This window comes from Bacillus rossius, chromosome 14 (genome assembly GCF_032445375.1).
Source record: "Bacillus rossius redtenbacheri isolate Brsri chromosome 14, Brsri_v3, whole genome shotgun sequence".
Classification (NCBI taxonomy): Eukaryota; Metazoa; Arthropoda; class Insecta; order Phasmatodea; family Bacillidae; genus Bacillus; species Bacillus rossius.
The window spans coordinates 24546066-24568589 of record NC_086341.1 but is presented as its reverse complement, the minus strand read 5'-3'; the positions used below and the strand labels follow the sequence as shown (position 1 = coordinate 24568589).

General features: G+C 34.4%; 1 protein-coding gene across 9 annotated transcripts in view; it reads right to left on the bottom strand.

Moving 5' to 3' along the window:
* LOC134538717 (nocturnin) overlaps positions 1–22524 on the bottom strand; it is a 337405-nt gene that overhangs the window by 10655 nt on the left and 304226 nt on the right. Inside the window, exons 1-2 of one of the 9 annotated variants that reach the window (XM_063380161.1) lie at positions 802–1053; positions 106–449 (exon numbers count right to left, since the gene is read on the bottom strand). The exons of 4 other annotated variants lie outside the window; for them this stretch is intronic. In XM_063380161.1, coding sequence (XP_063236231.1) covers positions 106–125 — 20 coding nt within the window. In that variant the 5' untranslated portion in view covers positions 126–449; positions 802–1053. Of the gene's footprint in view, positions 1–105; positions 450–801; positions 1066–22524 lie in introns of those variants that run through there. 4 more of the 9 variants (XM_063380162.1, XM_063380166.1, XM_063380164.1 and 1 more) reach the window with 4 other exon arrangements.

Sequence of the window (22524 nt, the reverse complement as noted above, 5' to 3'; positions counted from 1 at the left end):
GAAACATGACCTTTCATTTCAGAAGACTACTACACTCATTACCACAAATTCAATAAATTATTACTACATATTAAATACTTATTGTATACTTATTTAATCACATACCTAATATCTAGATTTTCCATTGCACTTATTACTTCACTCCTACTCGTTCTACAACTACAACGTTTCTTTAAAACTCACACTATCACTCGTATTTATTTTCACAATGATAGTCACACTTTCACTGCTAAAATATTACCTACAATATTTTAATTCATTCCTCCATCATAGTTTTTTTTATAACTGGCCAACTTCCATGGTGTCATTTAATTTTCCTAATTTCTTTCCACACAATAAAAAATCTTCTGTAATGCACTATATTGTATAGTGAACTTTACCCGAATTTCACCAAACTAGTGAATTGTTTTCACCAATTTACAGCATTTTAAATGTAGAAAAAACCTGACCTGAAAGAACATTCACAATATTTTACAGTATTTTAATGTAGCTAACATAACCCAACCTACAATTTGAATGATTTTCAATATTTTAAATGTAACTAACCTAATCAAATCAATTGTTCAAAATGGTTAATTAATGGTTAACTATTTCAAATATATGGCAGTTAAGGAAATTAAAATACCATTAACAGAATTGAATTTATATTTTATCAGAAGTACACCTACTCAGGAAAATCATTCGAAAAACAATTTTTTTTTAAAATAAAGAACTATATATGATTTTTGCAAAATTAGATGTCAAAGTAACATTTCAAACAAAACACCATTACTATGATCAAAATAAAAATATGAGGTTAACCATTTAAAGTCATCCGTAACGGCTCCTATTTAAATAAAAGAGTGGGAGGCTGACATAAGATGTACCTAAACATTTTTTTCGTTATTAATTTCAACTGCTTAAGATGAGATTGCTGTGCGGCCAAACTCTGTTGCCAAACATTTCTATATATTTATATTGCTGCTCAAAACACAAATACATACTGAGGTTTAGCGCAGTCTTATGTCAGCCGGCCTCTTTTATTTGATGCATTTCGTCTGCAAAAAACAAAAAAAGCGCGATTTTGTAAACAAACATGACGCCATTTTAAATACTTAGATAATACACTGTTACACAGGAAACTGTACATTTAAAATGTACGTGATCAAAGAAAATTATGAGTAAATTCAAATAAACCCTCAATATTGTTTGAATATTGCAAAGAACTTAGATTACATATATATTTTTTTTTATAATGAGGAGGGGGGGGGGGGGGGGGACATAACTACCTACCAGATCTTGTCTATCTTCCTACTACGCTCCTTTTTTTTATTTACTTATTTACTGGCAGAAAAAACGTATATTGTGAATATAGACGTAGAGCTAGAGGTGGGTTGTTACAGCAATTTTCGGTATCTGTTCCAACCTGATACTGTTACTGATACAGTAATGTACTAGTTACAAGTTTCTGATACTTCTTGTTCCAGGCGAATTCTGAACTGATACTAAAGTACTTGATACTTGAATAGTGTACTCGTTTGCCATTCCAGATACAGACGCGTATCAGTAACAAAGTATCAGGTCAATACTTTGCGACCCACCTCTACGTAGAGCGCGGATAGGGTTTCGCTGGTACGAAATCTCAGGGCTAACCATGATTACAAACACTTGACACAGCACTATATTTTTACGGCAATATTTTATTTTGGAACATAAGGTGACTATGTGTCTACGTACTCTATGCCTTCTAATCAGCCGTTTACGCAATATACTAACCCCTCTAAAGAGCAATTAACAGTGTCACGTATTTAATAATTAACTTTTATACGAGGGAAAAGTATTATCTTTTTTTTTAATTTAAAAATAATGATTTTCTGAAACAATAGTTTTTATTGTTACTATCATTCTTGTGTGTCTGCTGCGGATGACGCTGTGACGTCAGTGCAGCAGCGCACCAATTAGCACCCATATTTCACAATTAAGTAACTTTTTTTAACGTTTTAAATGTAAAACATTCTATAACTAGCGGCCATGATTATGTGTGAGAAGAAACAGCACGGAAATCTGTGGTTTTAGCTATTACATCTTAGTGTCCATCATTTTATTGATGTGTAGGGCAAAGTGCTAAGTCTAAATAGACTATCGGAATAGGGCAGCACTCTACGGCTTTTTTTTACGCAAAGAAATGCCCACCATAAATCCCTACCATTACCTATACACTACCCAGTATAGTAATCATACGCGCGGGGCACACGAGGCCGTAACTCGATAACTTTATGTGATAGCCTACTGAAATTAACGAAACTTATTCCGTTATTTTTATTTTTATTATTGTTGTTATAATTGTTATTATTGTTGTTATTATTATTACGTAGACAATCTTATCTGCGTAAAACATTATTTTGTTTCTTGGTGAATGAAATAATTTTATTGTAAATTTTATAATTGACACTCGCACTCCAATGGGGGGCGATGGAAAAGTACCATACTGGAAAAGTACCATACTGGTATGGTACTTTTCCGTATGGCACAATTCCGCCTCTCTTCTTCGAAAAAGACGGAAAAGTACCATACTGGAAAAGTACCATACTTGGAAAAGGACGAGGCGGAATTGTGCCATATTTTTTTACACACTCCATGGAATGACTGCAACGCCTCTTTTCTCAGAATAGTGTGGAGAATTCGTCTGTAGACAGCGCTGTCAACTCCAACAGTTTCTTAATACGGAAAACTACCATATTTTACTACAAGATTCAAAAACATTTGTGGCAGCTATAAATTATATATTTAAGTATGGTACTTTTCCGTCTGTTTCGAAGAGGCGAGGCGGAATTGTGCCATACGGAAAACTACCATATTTTACTACAAGATTCAAAAACATTCGTGGCAGCTATAAATTATATATTTAAGTATGGTACTTTTCCAGTATGGTACTTTTCCGTCTGTTTCGAAGAGGCGAGGCGGAATTGTGCCATACGGAAAACTACCATATTTTACTACTAGATTCAATAACATTCGTGCCATAGATAAATGAGATTTTAAAGTATGGCACCTTTCCGGTATGGTACTTTTCCGCCTGTTTCGAAGAGGCGAGGCGGAATTGTGCCATACGGAAAACTACCAGATTTTAATACCAGATTTTATAACTTTCGTGCCAGCGATAAATGAGATTTAAGTTTTTTCAATATTTTCAAATGATTGCAACTATTAACTTTTTTTAAAAATACAATAAACCAATAATAACTAAAGTTAACAAAAGCAATGTTTCAGTGTTCCTTAAATACAATAGGTACCTCCTAAGACATACTTACTACCTTCTTAAAATATTACTACTCCCGAAAAAAAATCCATTTTAAATAACTCACTGTAATCAAATAATTTATTAGGCCAATCTTACAACTCAAGCAGCGATTGATGTATGCTTTCTTAACAAAACGCACTATCCAATTTTTCTATACGGGATGACTGATTGTTAGAATAGGCCTATGTGATTGGCAACAATATTGTGTATCGAAAACTTGCATTAACCCGCGAGGGATCGGCTATAATTTTCACTTATTTTTCAAAATTCTGTTATTTATTTTAATGAAAAATTATAAACCAATATTAATTAATGTATTTCATAAACAAAATATTTTTGCAAACATGCTTCAGGATAGATGCTATAAAAGTTAAATTATTTTAATATAATAATATTTAATATAAGAATTAAATAATTGTTAGAAGTTTTAGAGTGCTTTTGTTGATATTCACAATTTGATAATGATTGTATTTTATAAAAAATAGTTAGGTAATGTATTGTGGATCATTGTTCTTATTTATAACTTTGTACTAAATAAATAAAATATAGCATAGCCTACCATTGGCATGAGTTAAATTCTGAGTAAATCTTCATTTTATATTATTAAATAAAGTCTTTATGAAATAAATGTAGTTAATATTAATTATCTGAAAGAATTTTAAATACTTTCAGAACTCTTGTAACGCTTATTGATACATACAAATAAAAATCCAAAGGTCTTAAAGAGTTTTATATATTGAAACTCGAAACAATAATAATCGTGGATGCGAGCATACCTACAAAGGTTTGTTTTAGATTTTTTCCTCCGAAATATTTTGTTGTTACTTACTAAATATCTATATTACGTCAGCCAGTAAGCAATAAGTTTGTACTGGCACCGCAAATTCCAGAAATTTCCAAGACATGAAAATCAGCTGTTGCAGCTTTTAAATTTAAGTTCTTAGATTTTTTGAACATACTTTTTAAAGATTCATGTTGATATTGTCTTTACAAAAAAAAGCCTACAGATATCTGTTATTTGTTTGAGATGAGAGATGGTGAATGTGTAGTGAGATCATTTGTTTCTTTTATGCCAAAACTGTGTCCTTCTCGTCCATAAACCTGATATCAGCACGTATCATACTGACAGTTTTAGTTTAAAACATTGAATAATATTTGTTTATGTATTAAAAATACATTTTCAAACATGTCAAATAAAGAAGGTGTTAATTCGTTCAATAATTGTAATAATCATTTTCTTGCTACATCGAATTAAATTTTATTTATTTTTTGCTTTAAATTTGATTAACTGTTAAACGATAACAATTACTTTCAAATAAATGTGTGAATTTCAATATAAAAATGCTACTATGGTCTTAAGTAATGAAATGCTTATCACATAGTTCGAATACTCGAAAGACATGGGTAAATTATGGCTGGTATCTGAAGAACCTATAGAACTAAGCAGCAATCAAATGCTTGCGATTTTATTTCAAATGTTAACTCCAGGTCACTAGTTGAAATGCAATCCATTGTATTGATCTTAGTCACGTGACCGAAAATCATAACTCCCTGACAACACATAAAAAATAAATTAAATATTGCAAGATTTAAATTATGTTTAAAATGACACGACCTATTGTCATCCTTGAGGTATCAGTTCAATTAAGTTTTGTTTTTGGTTAATAAACTAAGTTACATAAAAAGAACGATAAATTGAAACTCAGCGGATCATTTTACGAAACAAAATATATATTACTACTTTATTTAACCTTCTTTATGTATCTGATGGGTTGTCGGGATTCACAGTCAGTTTTTTTTGGTCTGAAATCTGGTGTGGTTCTGTTTTGGTCGTGTTGGGGCTGTTTTCAGCCATGTACCGTGAAAAATACCAGAAAATTATTTTTACGTACTGGTGTAAGAAATGTTATTATGCATACAGTTTCCTCGCCTGAGGCAGGGTCTCTGTAGATGAGGCTGACATTTGTTACGTTTGTGCAGTGTTGGAAAATAAGTTTAAATTACATATCAATGCTAACCTTTTATCATACACTGCTGTAACGGTGATTCTTTTAGTTTAAAAAAGTAAAAAAAAAAGAAACAAGGTGTGATTTCGTCTAGATATAAGTAGCTATATGTTTATTTGACTGGTAATGCTTATAACATGAAATTGATAACCTCTGATTGATTCACATATATATTATAATTATTTTAAATTATTAAATCGTTGAATTATTGAATTTACATTAAAGCTCATTAAAATTACATAATTAAAAATATGGCTTGTAAAATATCTGAAATTATGGGCCGGCCCTAAACGGAATATTAGGTTTCATTTAGCGTCGGTAAACAAAAATAAAGAAATAAAACGATAAAAAAAAAACAATCCCAGAGTGATCAATAAGTGCTATAATGTCCCAAAATAAATATTTCTGGTTTTTGATGTTGTCTACGTCGTGATACAAAAGTGGTTAGGGAAGTTAAAAAAAAAAAAAAAAAAAAAAAAAAAAAAACTTTAGCACCGGAGGTTTGGTGCTCGCTGGCCGAAACAGAATTTATGTCTTCAGGGCGCCCTAGTCGTCCTGATTGCTGGAGGACTCGAAGGAGGAACTGCTATGTCCGGATATGGCTCTTGGACCCTTGGACCCTGTCAGACAGGGAGGTGGCTTCTAGTGTTCGAAGCGTAGCTCGCCAGGATCCGAAGATCGCAAAATCACGGAAGTCACGGACGTTTCCATAATTAAAAAAAAATATGTATATGTTAAATATAACTACTGAAGCATAAATACTTCTACGATGAATGTAGATGGGATAAGAACTAATTAAAATGACTTGTAGGGACAGCATCCCTTGCCGAGCTGACTACATCTTTAGTTACGGCCGGACAGGAGTCTTGCGGGGCGTCTCGCCGATGATATGATTCAGTCCGTAGTTTTCCGAGTGGTAAATAAACAAAACTCTGACTTCGATATCTCTAAGTTGGTAGCACTGGCAGATGTCCACGCGACCTACTGAGAGGTGTCCGAAACGAGTAAATATCGACTCAATCAAATTGTCTGCTACAACGTGGGGCTAATCGAGGGACAGGTACTGATCTCTGGCGACTGGCAAAAGGACTAGCGGACATAGCTTATAACAGAAGTCGCCAGGGGGCAGTGGTGTAGCGCGGCCATACGTTAGGAAGGCTGTGTCTTAGCCTTGAGTCGTCGGGGTTATTGGCCCAGGTCATTGCTCTGGGCAATGTTCCCTGTGAAGCCTTTTATGAAAGGGGGGGGGGGGTGAAAACTCGCAACCTCAGTCGGAAAGGAGGCTCTACCGAGCCTGGGGACGTGCCGAGGTCTTGGGCAAGACGACTCGTGTTCGTGTCCGAAACTCGCTCACGTAAGGAGGGTTCTCAGGAACTGCTTGATCTGATAGTCTGCTGGGGAAAGCACTCCTTGACACGGAGAGGAGGAGGAGGAGAATATCAGCCAGTGAATGTGCGTTAGAAGCGGGGTTAGACGAGTACACTGCACGACATGCATTGCATTGGCAAAAATCAGATCCAGTAGAGGAAAAGATTGGGGTGACTGGTCTGACAAAGGTTAAATGGGAGTGTTTAAATATGAGCCGCTAAAAATGTTTCTGGAAATTTCGTTATCTGGAATCGTGGCAACAACATGCCAATTCAGCAAATATTCTGGAATTGGTAAAGTACTACAATCATATATGCTCTTTATATGGGACGAATGCATATGCCTCACAAACAAAAAGATCTACAAGCTCTTTATCGCAAACTTAAAGTTTGGTGAGAAAATGAACAGCTATTTGATGGTGTACTCATTTTATTGTATTCTGATTTTCGACAAACTCTCCCCCTTATACCATGCTCTAAACTAGCTGATGAACTTAATGCATGTCTCAAATGGTCAGTGTAATGTCAACTAGTACAGAATTTGTCTTTGAAAACATGATGCATGTGCAATTTCATTTTTTCGGGGCACACTTTTGTTTAAATCTGTACCAGAACTAATACATATAACTAATTATTGTAGTCATAATTCTCTAAGAACTACCACATTTGCGCTATTTACAACTGTTATGTTTGGTTTGTATTTTCCTATATAAATAGGGCAAGCTTCAAGGACACGTTTGTGAATCATGGTCGCCAGGTAGCGCTTGGGAGAAGCCGAGAGCGAGAGATCGCGGACAGAGATAAGACAGAGACAGCATGTATTGTTCTTGGTGAAGGGGGGGGGGGTGGTTTACCGACGGGACCACGTGGTCATCCAGTGTTGCCAGCTCTGTCTCATTCATTAAAGATAGCAGGCGCGTGCCTAGCTAGGGCTTTCAACTGTTAACAGAGCCATTAGGCTCATTGTCACCCAGCAGAGTATCAGCACTGGAAGCCCGGGACGGTCGGAATCCATTTTGCATCCAATAGAGCAGTATTCTTATTTTATTATTGTTTATTACATCAATTGATACAGTAAGGCACTAATGACCTAACATATGTGAAGCAATAATTCTGGAACCAATTCTTAATTAAACTGGTTCTCTTCCCTACGTGTGTTTCACTCGGTAAGTACCTGCATACATAATGAAGGATGATGTGGAGCTACGCGTCCTGCTACACAAGTCCTCTATCTGTGGTGGGTTCTTCCCAGTCGTGACATGATATATTTACAATATATTACCTTTTCATTTATTGCACTAACGTGCGTTTTTAATTATAAAATACAGCACATTCGAATCTTACACAATCACATATAAATAACACACTTTAAAGACTATAAGCATGAATTATATTAGAATATATATGTTTTTTTTAACTTATTGAAGTTATAGGGCCTGACTTTTATTGTAATATTAAATAATATGACATTACTAGATAAATGCAAGAGTATTCTTATTAATTAAAGATATTTTAATATGTATTTTTGGAAAGAAATATAAAAAACATTATACATGCCGAAAATTGCAAGACATTGAATATGAACTGGAATGTGAAACAGATTAAAATAGAATAATTATATAAACGTATTATTACATAAATCAATATAAAGTCCCAAGTTAATTAGAATTAGAGTGACCTATGTCGTTCATAAATGTTTGTTCATATATGTCGTACTTCTAGGAAAGATTTCTTTTAAAGCCAGTTGCCAAGAAATATTTTGTAAATTTTCAAGAAGATTATTATAAATATGTACTACAACATATTATTATTGTAATTTTTTATTTTTAGAAATAATAGTGAATATTTAATGTCGCGCTAACTGGTTTAGACTGACTTTTGTACAAGCATAATTTTTTATACCACGGAAAACGTAATAGAGTACCTACTTTAAAATAAATGATGAATTATTGTCGTGGGCCATTCGCAGCTGGCGCTGCGCCGGGAGCCGAAGGGTGTCGACGGGGATCAATGAGCAGGCTAGTTTTCAAGAATTGGAATGGCTATTGTGAGAGCGACATTGTTCGAGGGTCGGGCCACCCTCCTCACCTGTACCCCTCGCCAGTAACGTGGGCTTGCCATAAGGTGCCAGTTTACAAATATCTGTGATTTTAAATGAATATTTCAGTTACATTAGAAAAATATCGCGTGTAACTCACTCTTACACGTGATAGAAAAGAAATTTTTTTGGCAATTCTAACCTCGATTAATAAGTATAGAAGATAATTATCTAAAATAATCACAGAATTAAGTGTTATATTTAGATTTTCATGACCCCAACTACAGCATTAAAAATTATATTTATAATTTCTAGGCCTTTTAAAATGTACATCTTCTATAAATTGTATCCTTAACCACATTTCAAATGTTTTCTTATTACTACTTGGCAAAATCATTTATACAGTATATCAACTAAATAACACAGTGCACATTTTATTTAATTTCATTTATTTTTAAAGTATTTAATAATTCTAACATTTCGGCATTTATTTCAAATTTTATTAAAGTAGGAACAATAAACATGAATTAAAATATTATGACTCATTTACAAATATACTTAAATATCTGTCACAGTTCAAATACTCAGACCATAAGTTGTTTAGTTAATATCAAAACTAAGATTAAATTAGTCGTTAATTTAATATTACAACCTTACATTATAAACATACTGCTACAAAGTAAAAAAAGTATGTCACACACTACTTTTGTTTAAACTTTTTTAAAAATAATTTATTCTAATTTGTACTTAACATATTTCCTCGTTCGTGGGGTCATAGATAATTAAAATGTGGTGTATGATTTAGTAATATATTTGGTGACAGATAATTGACTTTTAAAAGACGGGTTCCTACTGTCGCTTCCTTTGAAAAGGTTAAGAAGCAAGAATATTATCAATTCAGAACAATGTTTCACAAAAACGCTGCATTAATATTCAGACTTTAAATAATACTTCCATCGCTCCTGAAGAAGTTTAATAAAATATAAAGTGGAATGCCTCAATTTTCCAGTATACAATCCAATTAAAGTTTCATATAGATTACAATCAAGGTAAGCATACACTGAACGAACTCCAAACAAACTACCTGTGACTTAAAATTTTTTTGATAATTATTTCACATATACGGCATTCAAACCCTTAAAATATTTCTGCACAGTTATATAATATGCGAACATGGAAACTATATAAATATTTTTTTATAATCTATAAGCCTATGCCAGACTAGATGGCCATATTAGACAAAACCAGTTGGATTCCAAACCTTAAATTTATTGACCTTATTTTACCTGAACCAGAAACGAAATACTAAAAAAAGGGCTTATCCAATCACAGCCAATTACATCAGACCGTATATAGGCTCGAAGACAAACGGAAATTCTGCGCATTCATTTGGTCGCAAGCTAGAATGCAAATATTTATACTTTTTCACAGTGTTAACGATTGAAAGGCAGTTATTTGGGCATGTCCCTCTGCGATTGTGAGCCAATGTAGCATAGATTGGTATTTGAGTTACAAACCTGGCCAAAAATATATATGTTTTGCTTTTCGTATGGAGATGCGTTAATTAATCAAATAAAAGCAATCACTTTCAACAAACTCGTGAAAGTTATACGTATGCATACCTGTAGCTGTTTACTCAAGCTTAACACATATATATGTAGTAACGACTGCGTTGTGGTCCGCGGTCGGCCAGGTGGCTTGAATTGCCGACGTGTTTGACATGTTAAGAACAGTCTAGTCCGCCCTCCTCGCCACTTGTCTACGTCCCCGGCAGTGCGGAGACCCAGTTACACAGAGGGCCGGGTTGGCAAGGCCAGCTTCAGAGGAGCCGCAGCGACAGCGAGCGAGAGTCTCGGCGAGACCAGAATATTGAGTGCTGGTGCGACCCGGCGACTGGCGACAATCGTGCGATAGTCAGAGGCGTGCGACAGCGGTGGTGCGGAGTCGAGCGAGGGCTGCGGCGGCGGCGCGACGACTTCAGGAGCTAGCAGCGACTACTTGGAGCGGCGTGCAGCTGAAGCCGAGTGGGGACTGGGCCGGCGGCGCGGCTGGTGGCGAGAGCTGGAGTGTGTGTGAGTGAACTGCGAGACTCGATAGAGCGGAACAGACTTGTATATAGTGCGGAGAGCAAAGTGTAAATAGTGAACAATAAAACAGTATTTAAACAATTAATCTTTTAATTGGGCTATTCCTCTCGAACACACTTGGTAGGATCGTAACAATATTATACTGCCTACATACTGGATTGGATATATAACAAAAAAAAAGTCGTAAAATAACTTGAAAGTACATATTTAACAAATAAATATACACTCGTTAACAAAAGATATAACTTACAACATTTCATCATCATTTTAACTATCATCAAAAGAACCAGCTTGTTTTTAAAAAAAAACTCTAAGACTTTCTTTGATATTGTCTGCCTTTTTCTATTTAAGTTAGATTTCATGCCAGTGAAAATGGGTCCGAAGGTAACGCGAGCGATTTAAAATATCCTCATTACAGTCCAACCTGAAAAATGTTCTGGAGAAGCTTTCTCTGTACTGAATAAAACGTTTATTTCTCGCTTCGGCTACTTATTCCGACAACTGACTATTTGGAAATAAAGCATGCAATGTGATCCTCGGAACATGAGTTAATATACTGTGGACTATTGATGACATAGGTTGCTAGGCACACAATTCTACATAATATTATGCAATATTTATGGTGTACGTACCAAAATTTTCGACACTTATATCGAAACCCAAAGATATCACTTTCAATATTATTTAAAATCGGAGAATATATTCAAGATCTAGCCCTACAATGGCAGCGGCCATCCGAAACTTTGTGGTTCTGGTTGGAGACTTTGTCTGGAAGTATACTTATTAGCCATATCTGTATTGCCTGCGGCACGATGACCCAATTGCTCTGCGTAAGTTAATTCATCTACAGGAACTTTCTTTCTGAGCTCCATTTTTTTCCCGGTGCTTTGATTGATCACTCAAATCATCGAATTATTTATACGGTCGCCATTTCAATGAAGAGACTGGGGCAGCAGGTAAACCATTTCTTCATTTAACCAGTTTTCAATTTTTTTTTTCAAGAAGCTTTTTTCTGTACTGTTGCACAAGGCCCATTTTAGCTTGTGAAAAATCTTAAAACTGTTAATGATGTTTGTTGTAAGATCCGATAATATCTTAGAAGGGCACTTAATAATTTCAGCTAATGTATATATTTTTATAATTCTTAGAGCTTTACATCAAAGAACCTGTCTGCACTTCATCTTATAATAGCTTGCAGTTGTTTTTGATTTGTATACATCAATGAAGCCAGAGAACCTAAAAAAATTATAAATAAAAAATAAAAAATCATTATCTGATATATTACGTCATATTTACCTTCGTGTTTCGGGGCCCAAGGCCAATGCTTATCATTAAAGTTGAATTTTTGACTCAAATACCAGTCTGTATGATGCCAAGCTAGTAGAGAAAGTAAATGAATCAAGTTGTGTCGATTAACAAGATAAAAAAAATCTGTTCTCGCTAATAAATTGAAAAGCAAACCTCGTTTTAGCACATGTCGGACTGTTAATTCCACCCAGACGCCAGATGAATCCGAAATATTTCTGGATCTCTTCATATAAGTATCTAATGTGAAGTCAGTACATGCGCACGAAGGTTAGTTTTCACTTAATTTCCTACATAATCTAAAAGTGGCAATCCAATCCTAATTTAAAAAAAATAATTACAGCATAAAGGCGTAGGTACATTTCAAAGTTCCTGATTATTCTGTAATATTCCAGAAACTTTTATAAACTTATGGCACGTTTAAAAAATTACTTTATGTAACATTATATAATATGTTATTAAATACTCCAAACCGATAGATTTAATATTTTCTCATTTTTCACAGAGTGAAAATTATTCAAATGGTTTTAATTTAATGCATCCAGCATTGAAGAACTTAGAACGATTTTACGTATTATGCATACTACCTTAGTTGTTAATTTTCTATACATTTTTACTTTGGATTTAGGTTTGGATAATATTAACAATGTTTAAAATACATTTAATCAATTAATAGCAAGAAAACTTAAAATATTTTAGTTCCATCACTTCCCATTCTTAATATAATAGTTCCTTACATAAAGAATATTTTAGCTCAAGTTTTTGGATCATGTTTATGATTCTTTAATAGATTATTCTGGATTTGAGAGTATTCCCACTACATTTTTTTTGTCTTTCAACCCTTGTTATTTCCACCCCTTGAAGAAATTGTTGGCAATATAAACATGAGGTAGAAAAAAAATTAAGAAAGTATTCAATCGTGTTCATAGTGCGTAATTTGTAGAAAATATTTTGAGGTTTTACAGTAACAAGAAAGTTTTTAACATGGTACAGATACTATCATTTCAATTTTTTTATTCTCTCCGTGTTTTTTATCCACTAGCGGCAAATTGGTTTATAAAAAAATTTTCTGACAATAGTCTTAGATAAAAATTACATCTAAGATTTACAAACAATTCAAACGGATTCGTTGATATGCCTACTAAGGGAGTTATGAATTTATTTTGTCCTTCAAAGCTTGTTTCTCCCCCCTCCTTCCTTTTCAGTAAGGGTTGGTTGTATTAAACATTATTTTAGAACACAGTTTTTGGTATTACTCCTACGTTGAAATAGAAGCAATATTTGTCATATGTTGTAAGAAATAACCATTTTTCTGTTTTTCAAAAAACGTTGCCCATTTATACCCGTTGGGTGGAATTAACTAATTTGACCGATGTTTATCATTGCCATTTTTTATACATTGGTTTGAAAGTTATTTGTTCAAAATTACGATAGCTATCGTGTCCATATAAAATGGAATTTATATAGCTATATAAATATATAAACTTTTCAGTTACATACGGTTTTGGGGTTATGGACAATGGAGCATAACATTATATAATAATTTTCCAGTAGTCAGACCATGGCAACATCTAACAATGGGTAAAATAAAAATAAAAACATATATGGTTTTTATTTTTTGCATATAATATTTATGGTTTATATGCTATCTATTTCCAAGTAAATAATTATAAAGCGTTCATATGAAGAAACAATTTACGGCATAACATATTTATACAATCAGAGATATTAAAAAATAGGGCGACTGTGTTGAATGCATCAAAAAATGATTATGCACCTCACTGAAATACTGCTTTACTTTGGTAACGGTTGTTTTAGTAACGATAAGTATTTTCCGGCCAAAGAAATTTGTTAAAGTAATAATCACACATTAACGTTTTTAAATGGTTGTTGTTATTATTATCCTTTTCAACTAAGTTTAGGAGCTTCTCATATTAGACTGGTTCATGTTTTATGTTCTATTGCTTGGAGAAAAATCTCATAATAAACAATAAATTATCCATAAACATCTTCGCAGCTGAAGTATTACACAAAAATTAAATGTCCAAATTCAAATACTTTTAATTAGTTTCAGTTCATTAATATGTTAGCTGAGAGTTTTTCAATCTTTTCTAAGACTATGGGTATGTGTTTGTAAAACAAAAATATATTTGCTTAATTTTCAAAACTGTATAGGTATATATTACCCATAATTTTCTTTAGTTATCTTTCTTTCTAATATATGAAAAATAAGTAATGATTCTTTCAGATTATCATAATTTCTTAGTAATAAAATATTGGCTAAAAATTTATGGATTCCGAAGACACGTGTCTAAAAAGTGTCTTATAAGATACAGCGATATGAGTAAATCTTTTGTGAAGTGTCTGAAGATATGGCTATGCACATAAAATAGATTTTGTGAAAAATGTACATAAATTTAACACAAATATTTGTAGAAAAACTAGTAACTGGGTATTACTGAATTAGTTAGTTTCCATCAGTAACAAATAATTTTTACAGAGTTAAAACTTCTTAAGTGGCTAAATGAACATTACACCTAAATAAAACACGTTGGTTTTAAAATGTAATTTTTGGCAATTTCATATAAAAATTAAAAATAACAGTGTTCATTGCTCAAATAATATTATACATAATACAGAATCATAAAATAACAAGAGAAACCAGACCAGTATGCTATCCTTTAACGAACTGAAGACTGTAAATGAAGAACAGTCTGCCTCGCACCTAGCCTGAGAGGTTGGCACAAGCTCATTTCCGTCTCCCAAGCACACTGTGGCGTTGGCGGGGAGAGGGTGTGAGTGACCTTCCTGGAAGGAGCTGGCAACAGCAGCCTATCTCCGCCAACCCGCGCGTCATCCGCTCCCCCCTGCTTCCCCCCACCGCCCTCATGTGCTGGCAGCTCGCTTCCTCAATGTTTCCATTACAAAAAGTGATGCTGTCCAGGGGCTCCCACAGGATTTTTTCCCTGGAAAGGGGGGGGGGGCAAAGTCAGTTGTTTCATAATTTTATACTCTAAATATAGAAATTAAAAATTATTCAGACAATTTTTAAGGAAATATGTCTGTTTATTAGTATTCTTCACATATTCATTAATCAGCACTAAAGTTGTTAATATGTAATGTTAATTTTTCATCAAATTGTATGTGAAACTATTTTCCTATCAAACTCGCAGAGAGGGCAACTGCCCCTGGGTACTGCCCTCCCCCTTGTTGGCATCACTGATGCTGTCGCTTTGTTTTCAGATAGAGTATCATACTCGCGGACTTTTTTTAAAGAATTCAACTCAGTCAAAAGTGCAGTCGGGCCCTTTAAGTGATTAAATGAATAGCCTGAAATTTATGATATGTACTTTGAAAATTATATCTCATCATATAACCATCTTTAAGGAAATATTTAAACGTTTGAAACCATAGCGCCATTAAGGTCTTCAAAATCTATAATATAGTTTTTGTTTCACAATTTGATCACAAAAATTATGTAAATCGCATGAGTAAATGTATTACATTTAAATTACTATCCCACCACCACAATGAGTTTGGCTGAAGCCCGGCCTTTATTATTTTAATACTATTTAATTTAATTTAACCGATAATATATATCCAGAATATTTCCTCTTTTAAAGTTAGATGTAAAAATATTCATAAGAACTTTAAACATATTATGTTAAACTAAAAGTATCATTTTGCCTTATAATTATCATAAACTGGAGTTACAACTTAATGTGACTTAATATTTTTTTTTAAAGTAAAGTTGTTCCAATCAAGACAGTATACCACGTACGTATCAAAGTTCTCATTTAATGTTAATGTACACCTCGTATAAAAAATGTTCTTTGTTAAAAACAGTAGTAATATACGTAAATATATGTCGTTTGAGCACTGTAAGTTTGACATGAATATCTTTCTTTAACAGTTACATTTATTTTAACACGTTTGGATTGGTATCACACAAGATCTCTAAATTTCTAGAGTATGCCACTGTACTTTAAGTTGACTACCACAGAAGAGTTATGAATGTTTGATTTATTTCTCAGGTTCAGTTTTAATGTATGTGAACAAAAAGTCAACCAACCTAATAACAATAATAATAATTTTAATAGTATCGTTCACCAGTGCAATTGCAAGAAGATGCTACAAAGCATAACTGAACCTTGCTGGACATATAGTTGCATTATTTCTCAAATATTATAAATTATGGTAAAATACGTATTCAGGGATGACATGCACATTTTTAGAAGCTTGACATATATTTCTACGAGACAAATCTGACATAACATTGAAATATTAAGTGATTTTGCAGACCAAGTAAAAAAATACGTGTTTTGCTGTCAGTCTTTTTTTTAACATGCTAATTCAATATTCCTAGCTAAATTTTTCAATACGTTAGTCAATCATAAAAGTTACTCAAATTTTAAAGATTGAAACATACTGGTTATGAATAATCACAGAATTTCTAGTCCATGGATACATATAGTATAAAAGCTAACATGAAGTTTTACACAAATTTTCAGTACAATAATATAAAATAAAAATATCTGACAAAAGTGGATATTTATTTACATGAATTGCACCTCAGTGAATTTTTCATTGTCATAAGATAATATCCGAAGAGGTATAATAAAAAAAAATTCTGGTGTAGATATTTCATTAATTTTCTCTTAGTTTAAGCAATATATATTAAATTTAAATTTTAGTATGAATTCAGTAGTGATGTTGTATTATAGATTATACCTAGTAAATATTTGTATATATATTTTAAACCTTAAAAAAAAAATAATGAAAAATCATAGCCAATCTATCGCTGGTCCGAATGTTATTGAATCTGGTAGTAAAATATGGTAGTTTTCCGTATGGCACAATTCCGCCTCGCCTCTTCGAAACAGACGGAAAAGTACCATACTTAAATATATAATTTATAGCTGCCACAAATGTTTTTGAATCTTGTAGTAAAATATGGTAGTTTTCCGTATGGCACAATTCCGCCTCGCCTCTTCGAAACAGACGGAAAAGTACCATACCGGAAAAGTGCCATACTTTAAAAAGGACACGTGCTGCTATCTGGCGTCATTTGAGTTAACCGAAGACACTGTTGGAGTTGACAGCGCTGTCTACAGGCGAATTCTCCACACTATTCTGAGAACAGAGGCGTTGCAGTCATTCCATGGAGTGTTAAAAAAAAATGGCACAATTCCGCCTCGTCCTTTTTCAAGTATGGTACTTTTCCAGTATGGTACTTTTCCGTCTTTTTCGAAGAAGAGAGGCGGAATTGTGCCATACGGAAAAGTGCCATACTAGTATGGTACTTTTCCAGTATGGTACTTTTCCGCGCCCCCCTCCAATGGTCCTGACGAGAAAGACTTTATACTTTACGCTGAACTAACTAGCCGAACACATTAAGTATAAATCATTTATCTACTTGATTGTGTTGTGCGTTAATTTAAATACTGAATTTGCACTGGTACCTTGTGACCAAAATATCTTTTTAAACTGTTGCTTTAAATGTACCCAACCTAAAGCCCGACCATTAATAATTTTAAGTATGAAACATCTTCCATGCCTTATTATTACTATATAGTATTATTAAATGTTAGAACAATTTTTTTAAGTGTTTGTCAGTCATACCATAATGTTGATGTTTGCTGCGCCTTACGAAAAGTGTGTAACGATTTGTATTCGTATTTTGCAAATAATTTATTAAGTTCTGTTTTTAGTAATTTCAAACGTTTTTATTTTGTATAGATTTTATCTGAACTCCACGTATTGTTCAGAGAGGTTATCTCAGATCTAGGTCATAGTGAATTGAGTAAACCAGCACACTGTAATTAAGAATATTACTTGCACATACGTAAGTGTACTTCACAAGCAGTGTAATATGTGTTTAGCAAGCGTAACAGCTCACAGATTGCCACATAATAGTAAAAACCATAAGTGTACACGAATAGAAATCATATTCTGTAGCAGCACAGAAATGGTATGTGTTTATTATGTGTATGCACTACACTGTGATATATATATATATATATATATATATATATATATATATATATATATATATATATGGGCATGGAGTGCAGAACCCTAAACTCACTCTATGTCTATACTTAATCCAATGGAAAAATGCTCTATTTCAAGGATCAAGCGCCTAATAAATAAGTAAAGTATTTTAATATTTTTAAAACATTTTCTTTGACATACAATATTCAGAGCCTACATGTGAAGCACCCAAAACTTTGGATATATTGACAATAATAGAAAACTACTCAACATTCCACTGTCAAGCATGGCTTTCAAATCCATTTTAAAATGTTTTTTGCTACGAGTACCTTTATTCGTGTCAGTCTGTTAAAAACCCGCATAAGTGTATATGAAAAAATGATAAGTTTAAAGTAGTTTTTTGACAGTAAATTCCTGTAAATTTCCATGGTTGTAACTCATTTAAAGTGTTTTCAGCATATAATTCTAAAGTTTTATTATCATAGTACTTTGAAAATTTTCCGTTCATATTTTGCTTCTATTCCCGCTCGCCAGAAAACAAAGCGGTGTTCTTAAAATGATAAATTCCTCCAATCAATATCGTGGTCGCGAAAGTATATTAATCTTGCATTATCTTAATTTAAATTCAACCTCAGATTTCGTAAGACGTTCATTTTAACTATATAGTGATGCAATCCGATAAACTTGCGCAATTGAAACTGCGAAAGAGTAGACAGAACTTAAATAATCATGTTATCGCTGTGAGCTAAAAAATGGTCCACATACCAACAGCTGACATATATTCAGTTATGTTTTGTTCAGACTTGCAGTCATTAAGGGGCCCGCCTCGTCAGGGGTGTATGTGTGTTAGTGAGGCGGGATGATAAGCGCTTCGCTCGCTGGTATTTCTAGCGCGGTATAGCCTCTAAGCGCAAGGCTCTGAACTGTCTCGTCATCACAGGATAACTGTGAAATTTGAGCGGTGAGAAATGAAGATAAATGTGCAATGCAAGTCCCTTAAGTGCTTTCAAGAATCTGTACTGATTGTTTTACGCCTAAAAATTACTCTGAAAACATGCGTTTTAGCAATTTCAACTCTTTCATCTAAAAATACAGTTAAAAAAGTTAATCCGAAATCAAAGTACTTTTGGTCATCAGCGAACTCTTTAAACTTTTCGTAAGCCACGCGGATATCTTGAGTAATTTTGAAATCGCGCCGTTTTTCCTGAAGCTCTGCACACCGTATGTGTGCCCGGGTAGGAGTAGTAGTAATTTTCCAGGAGAGCGCCAGTTCGTGCGTCCAACAAAAATTATGTTGTTCGTGGGTCGTCAGCTTCAGCGTGGTTCACTAGGCTCGTAGGCTGTAAGTTACCTAATGTAGAATACTAGCTGCTACACAGGCCTTCTCCAGCGTAATAAGCTGATTCCTAACTATGCTCAATAGAAAAACTGGCAAATGATTGTAGGCGGCTTTAGGAACACGTAGTTTTAATGACACGTTGCTCACACTTTACACGGATGTGGCTCGCCCCGACAAGTTGCACTGTTACTTCTCAAGCATTGTACTTACTTGCATACAAAGTCGAGTGATTTCCGTGTCCACACAATGTCTGTAGAAATTCGAGTTATTGTTTAGACAACCGAGAAACAAATTAATGTTTACAGACACGCTTTTAAAACCAAATCGCAGAACTTTTGATTCCCGTTTAAACACGTTACGGTAATCACTCCTAGCTTGATCTGTCATGTCCTTGCTGCAGACTTGCTAGGGGATGGTTTTGATTGGAGACGGCCAATCCCGTACGTTGAATATTTATACGTGAGTTCACTCAGCTGCTAGAGCCGTGAATATGCATTAATGGCGGCAAGCGTATGCGCGACTTGTGCATTAAAGAGCCTGTCTGGAGTCGGCCAGTCCCCTAAGTTAATTAACCTCGCGGCGTGGTCACGTGACAAGGCGAAGTTTAAGACGGTTGGGATAGGCCCTGCATCGCAAAATGACCCAGGGACGCGTGGGAGTACTAAAGAAAAATGTTTCGGGTTGTTGTTAATAGTTACCAGAATTAATGGATCAGATACACGGGCTGAATATTCCCCCCCAGGACAAACGTGTTCAGCCTGGGTCGCGGCCTGATGAAGACTGCCGGAAAGTGAAGGTACGGGGGAGGGGTAGAGCGTCACCTCGCGACAAAACGCACAAAAAAAACTGTAAATAACTTTACGTGAAAATTTAAAGAATGTCCTAGTACAATACCCTCATAAATTAATAACTGTATCATAAACAGGTGTCTAAAGGCCCAGAAATATTGTAACGAATTATAACGTAAATAATTAGAAAATATGAATCAAGTTGGAGACTGATTGCTTCATGCTGTGATTACTACCTATTTTCATATTTTAGTTTCTTTTAATTACTTGACACACTCAGATGACGGTAAGAATTAATTAAGGGCCAAGGGCGTAAGGGGAATCAGGAGCGTTCACATAGCACAAAGCCAACATACATATGTCTCAGTTGCACTTTCCCTTGTGGGCAATTACTGGGGATAATTAATTTTGTTAACTGAATACTAAATTGTTTGGTCGAAAAGTTATATGGGATGGTTACAAAAAGAACACTAGATATGCAGTTCGCATAGTAGCACGGGGTTCACATCTGACTTGCATGGCTGGGTGAGAGGGTGCGTTCCGTCATCGGGGGGCTGCTGCTAACGAGGTGAGGACCAGCATTACTGCCACAGGAGGTACGGCGTTACAAGTTTTTCGTACTTCATAGAAATGGCAGTCTATAATAATTTATTTATTATTTATTTTGGTTTGTAACTTGTCCGCTAACAGCCTAGGGCTTTAGCGGTGGGCACGACACAGACAGGTACAAACAGAGAATAAAAGACAATAAAGAAATAAAACAAGACAAAAATCCAAGTTCGACAGAATGCTGTGTTCGTGGGTCGACAGGCTCCAGGGCTGAAGCTGGACTCACAATGATCCGTCACCCGTCCTTTCGCCATCCTTCCGTCCGACAACGAACCGAGCGATTAACAATGTTCCGCACTTATTATATTTGCATTTATTATTATTTAACCCTTTCACTCACACTTTGTCAGTTACTAAAGATATACTTTGTTTTAATTTTTTTTACTGTAACTAATTTTTTTTCTGATTTTTTTTGTGTGTGGTAGTAATCTCATTCTATATTGTAACAATGCATATTAATTGTATTATAATTAATAAACAGTAAAATAAAATTTATTTATTTCATAGTCATAAAGTATGATGCTGACACATTCAAAGTTTGATAGACTCCATGTATCATTGATATATAAACTGTCCACTTCAGAGCTGAACTCGCATGATCCGTCTCAACCGTCCGTCAATCCTGTGACATTTGACCAACCAGATGAACTGGCAACAACTATATTAAGCTTATATTTATGAGGAAATTTATCTGTAAAGGTTTGCCAGTTTGAACCATCAGGTACGCTAAGCACTTATAAATGATTAAACAAAGTCTGAAATATTTATTTTAATTTATTTTAAATTACTTTTGTGTCTCAGATAATTTTGGTTTCAAATATAAAACTTAAAACGTGTCCATATACAAGTTAAAAACACAATACGGAAGCAGCTTAGCCAATAAACAAACTAAAAAAAAAAAAACTTTTAAAAATAAAGACAATGCCTTTCAGACGTATTTGTGGTTATGATTTCATACGTCCGTCCGTCGAAAGTTAAGGCTTGACGGACGGATGGTTCGGTTCATCTGGTTGGTCAAATGTCACAGGATTGACGGACGGTTGAGACGGATCATGCGAGTTCAGCTCTGAAGTGGACAGTTTATATATCAATGATACATGGAGTCTATCAAACTTTGAATGTGTGAGCATCATACTTTATGACTATGAAAGAAAGAAATTTTATTTTACTGTTTATTAATTATAATAAAATTAATATACATTGTTACAATTATAGCATAAGATTACTACCACACACAAAAAAAATTAGTTACAGTAAAAAAAATTAAAACAAAGTATATCTTAGTAACTGACAAAGTGTGAGTGAAAGGGTTAAATAATAATAATAAATGCAAAGTGTGAAAGAAAGTGAGTCAGGCTCGCGACTGTTCTCAAGGTTGGTAGGGTTGCTTTTCTGACCGCAGGCAGGCGCGCCATTGGTTGAAGTATGAAGGGAGAGGGGAGAGGGGAGCGAGCTTCAGGCCTCCCGGGAGAGAGCTACGACGTCAAAACAAAGACAGCTCTTCGTGCGGCAAGATTTTTACATTTCCCAAATTATATTCTCTATGTGGACATTCCGGTGCTAGTCACTGAACTCGCATTAGTGACAGGCCGCGTTCGAATCCCAGGCCGGCCGACTTGACCTCAGTTTCCTGCTACGATTTTGTTTCCTGGAGCCACTCCAGCCAAAATGCTGGTTTGGTTCCTCACTATATGCCTTGTCCTACTTATTC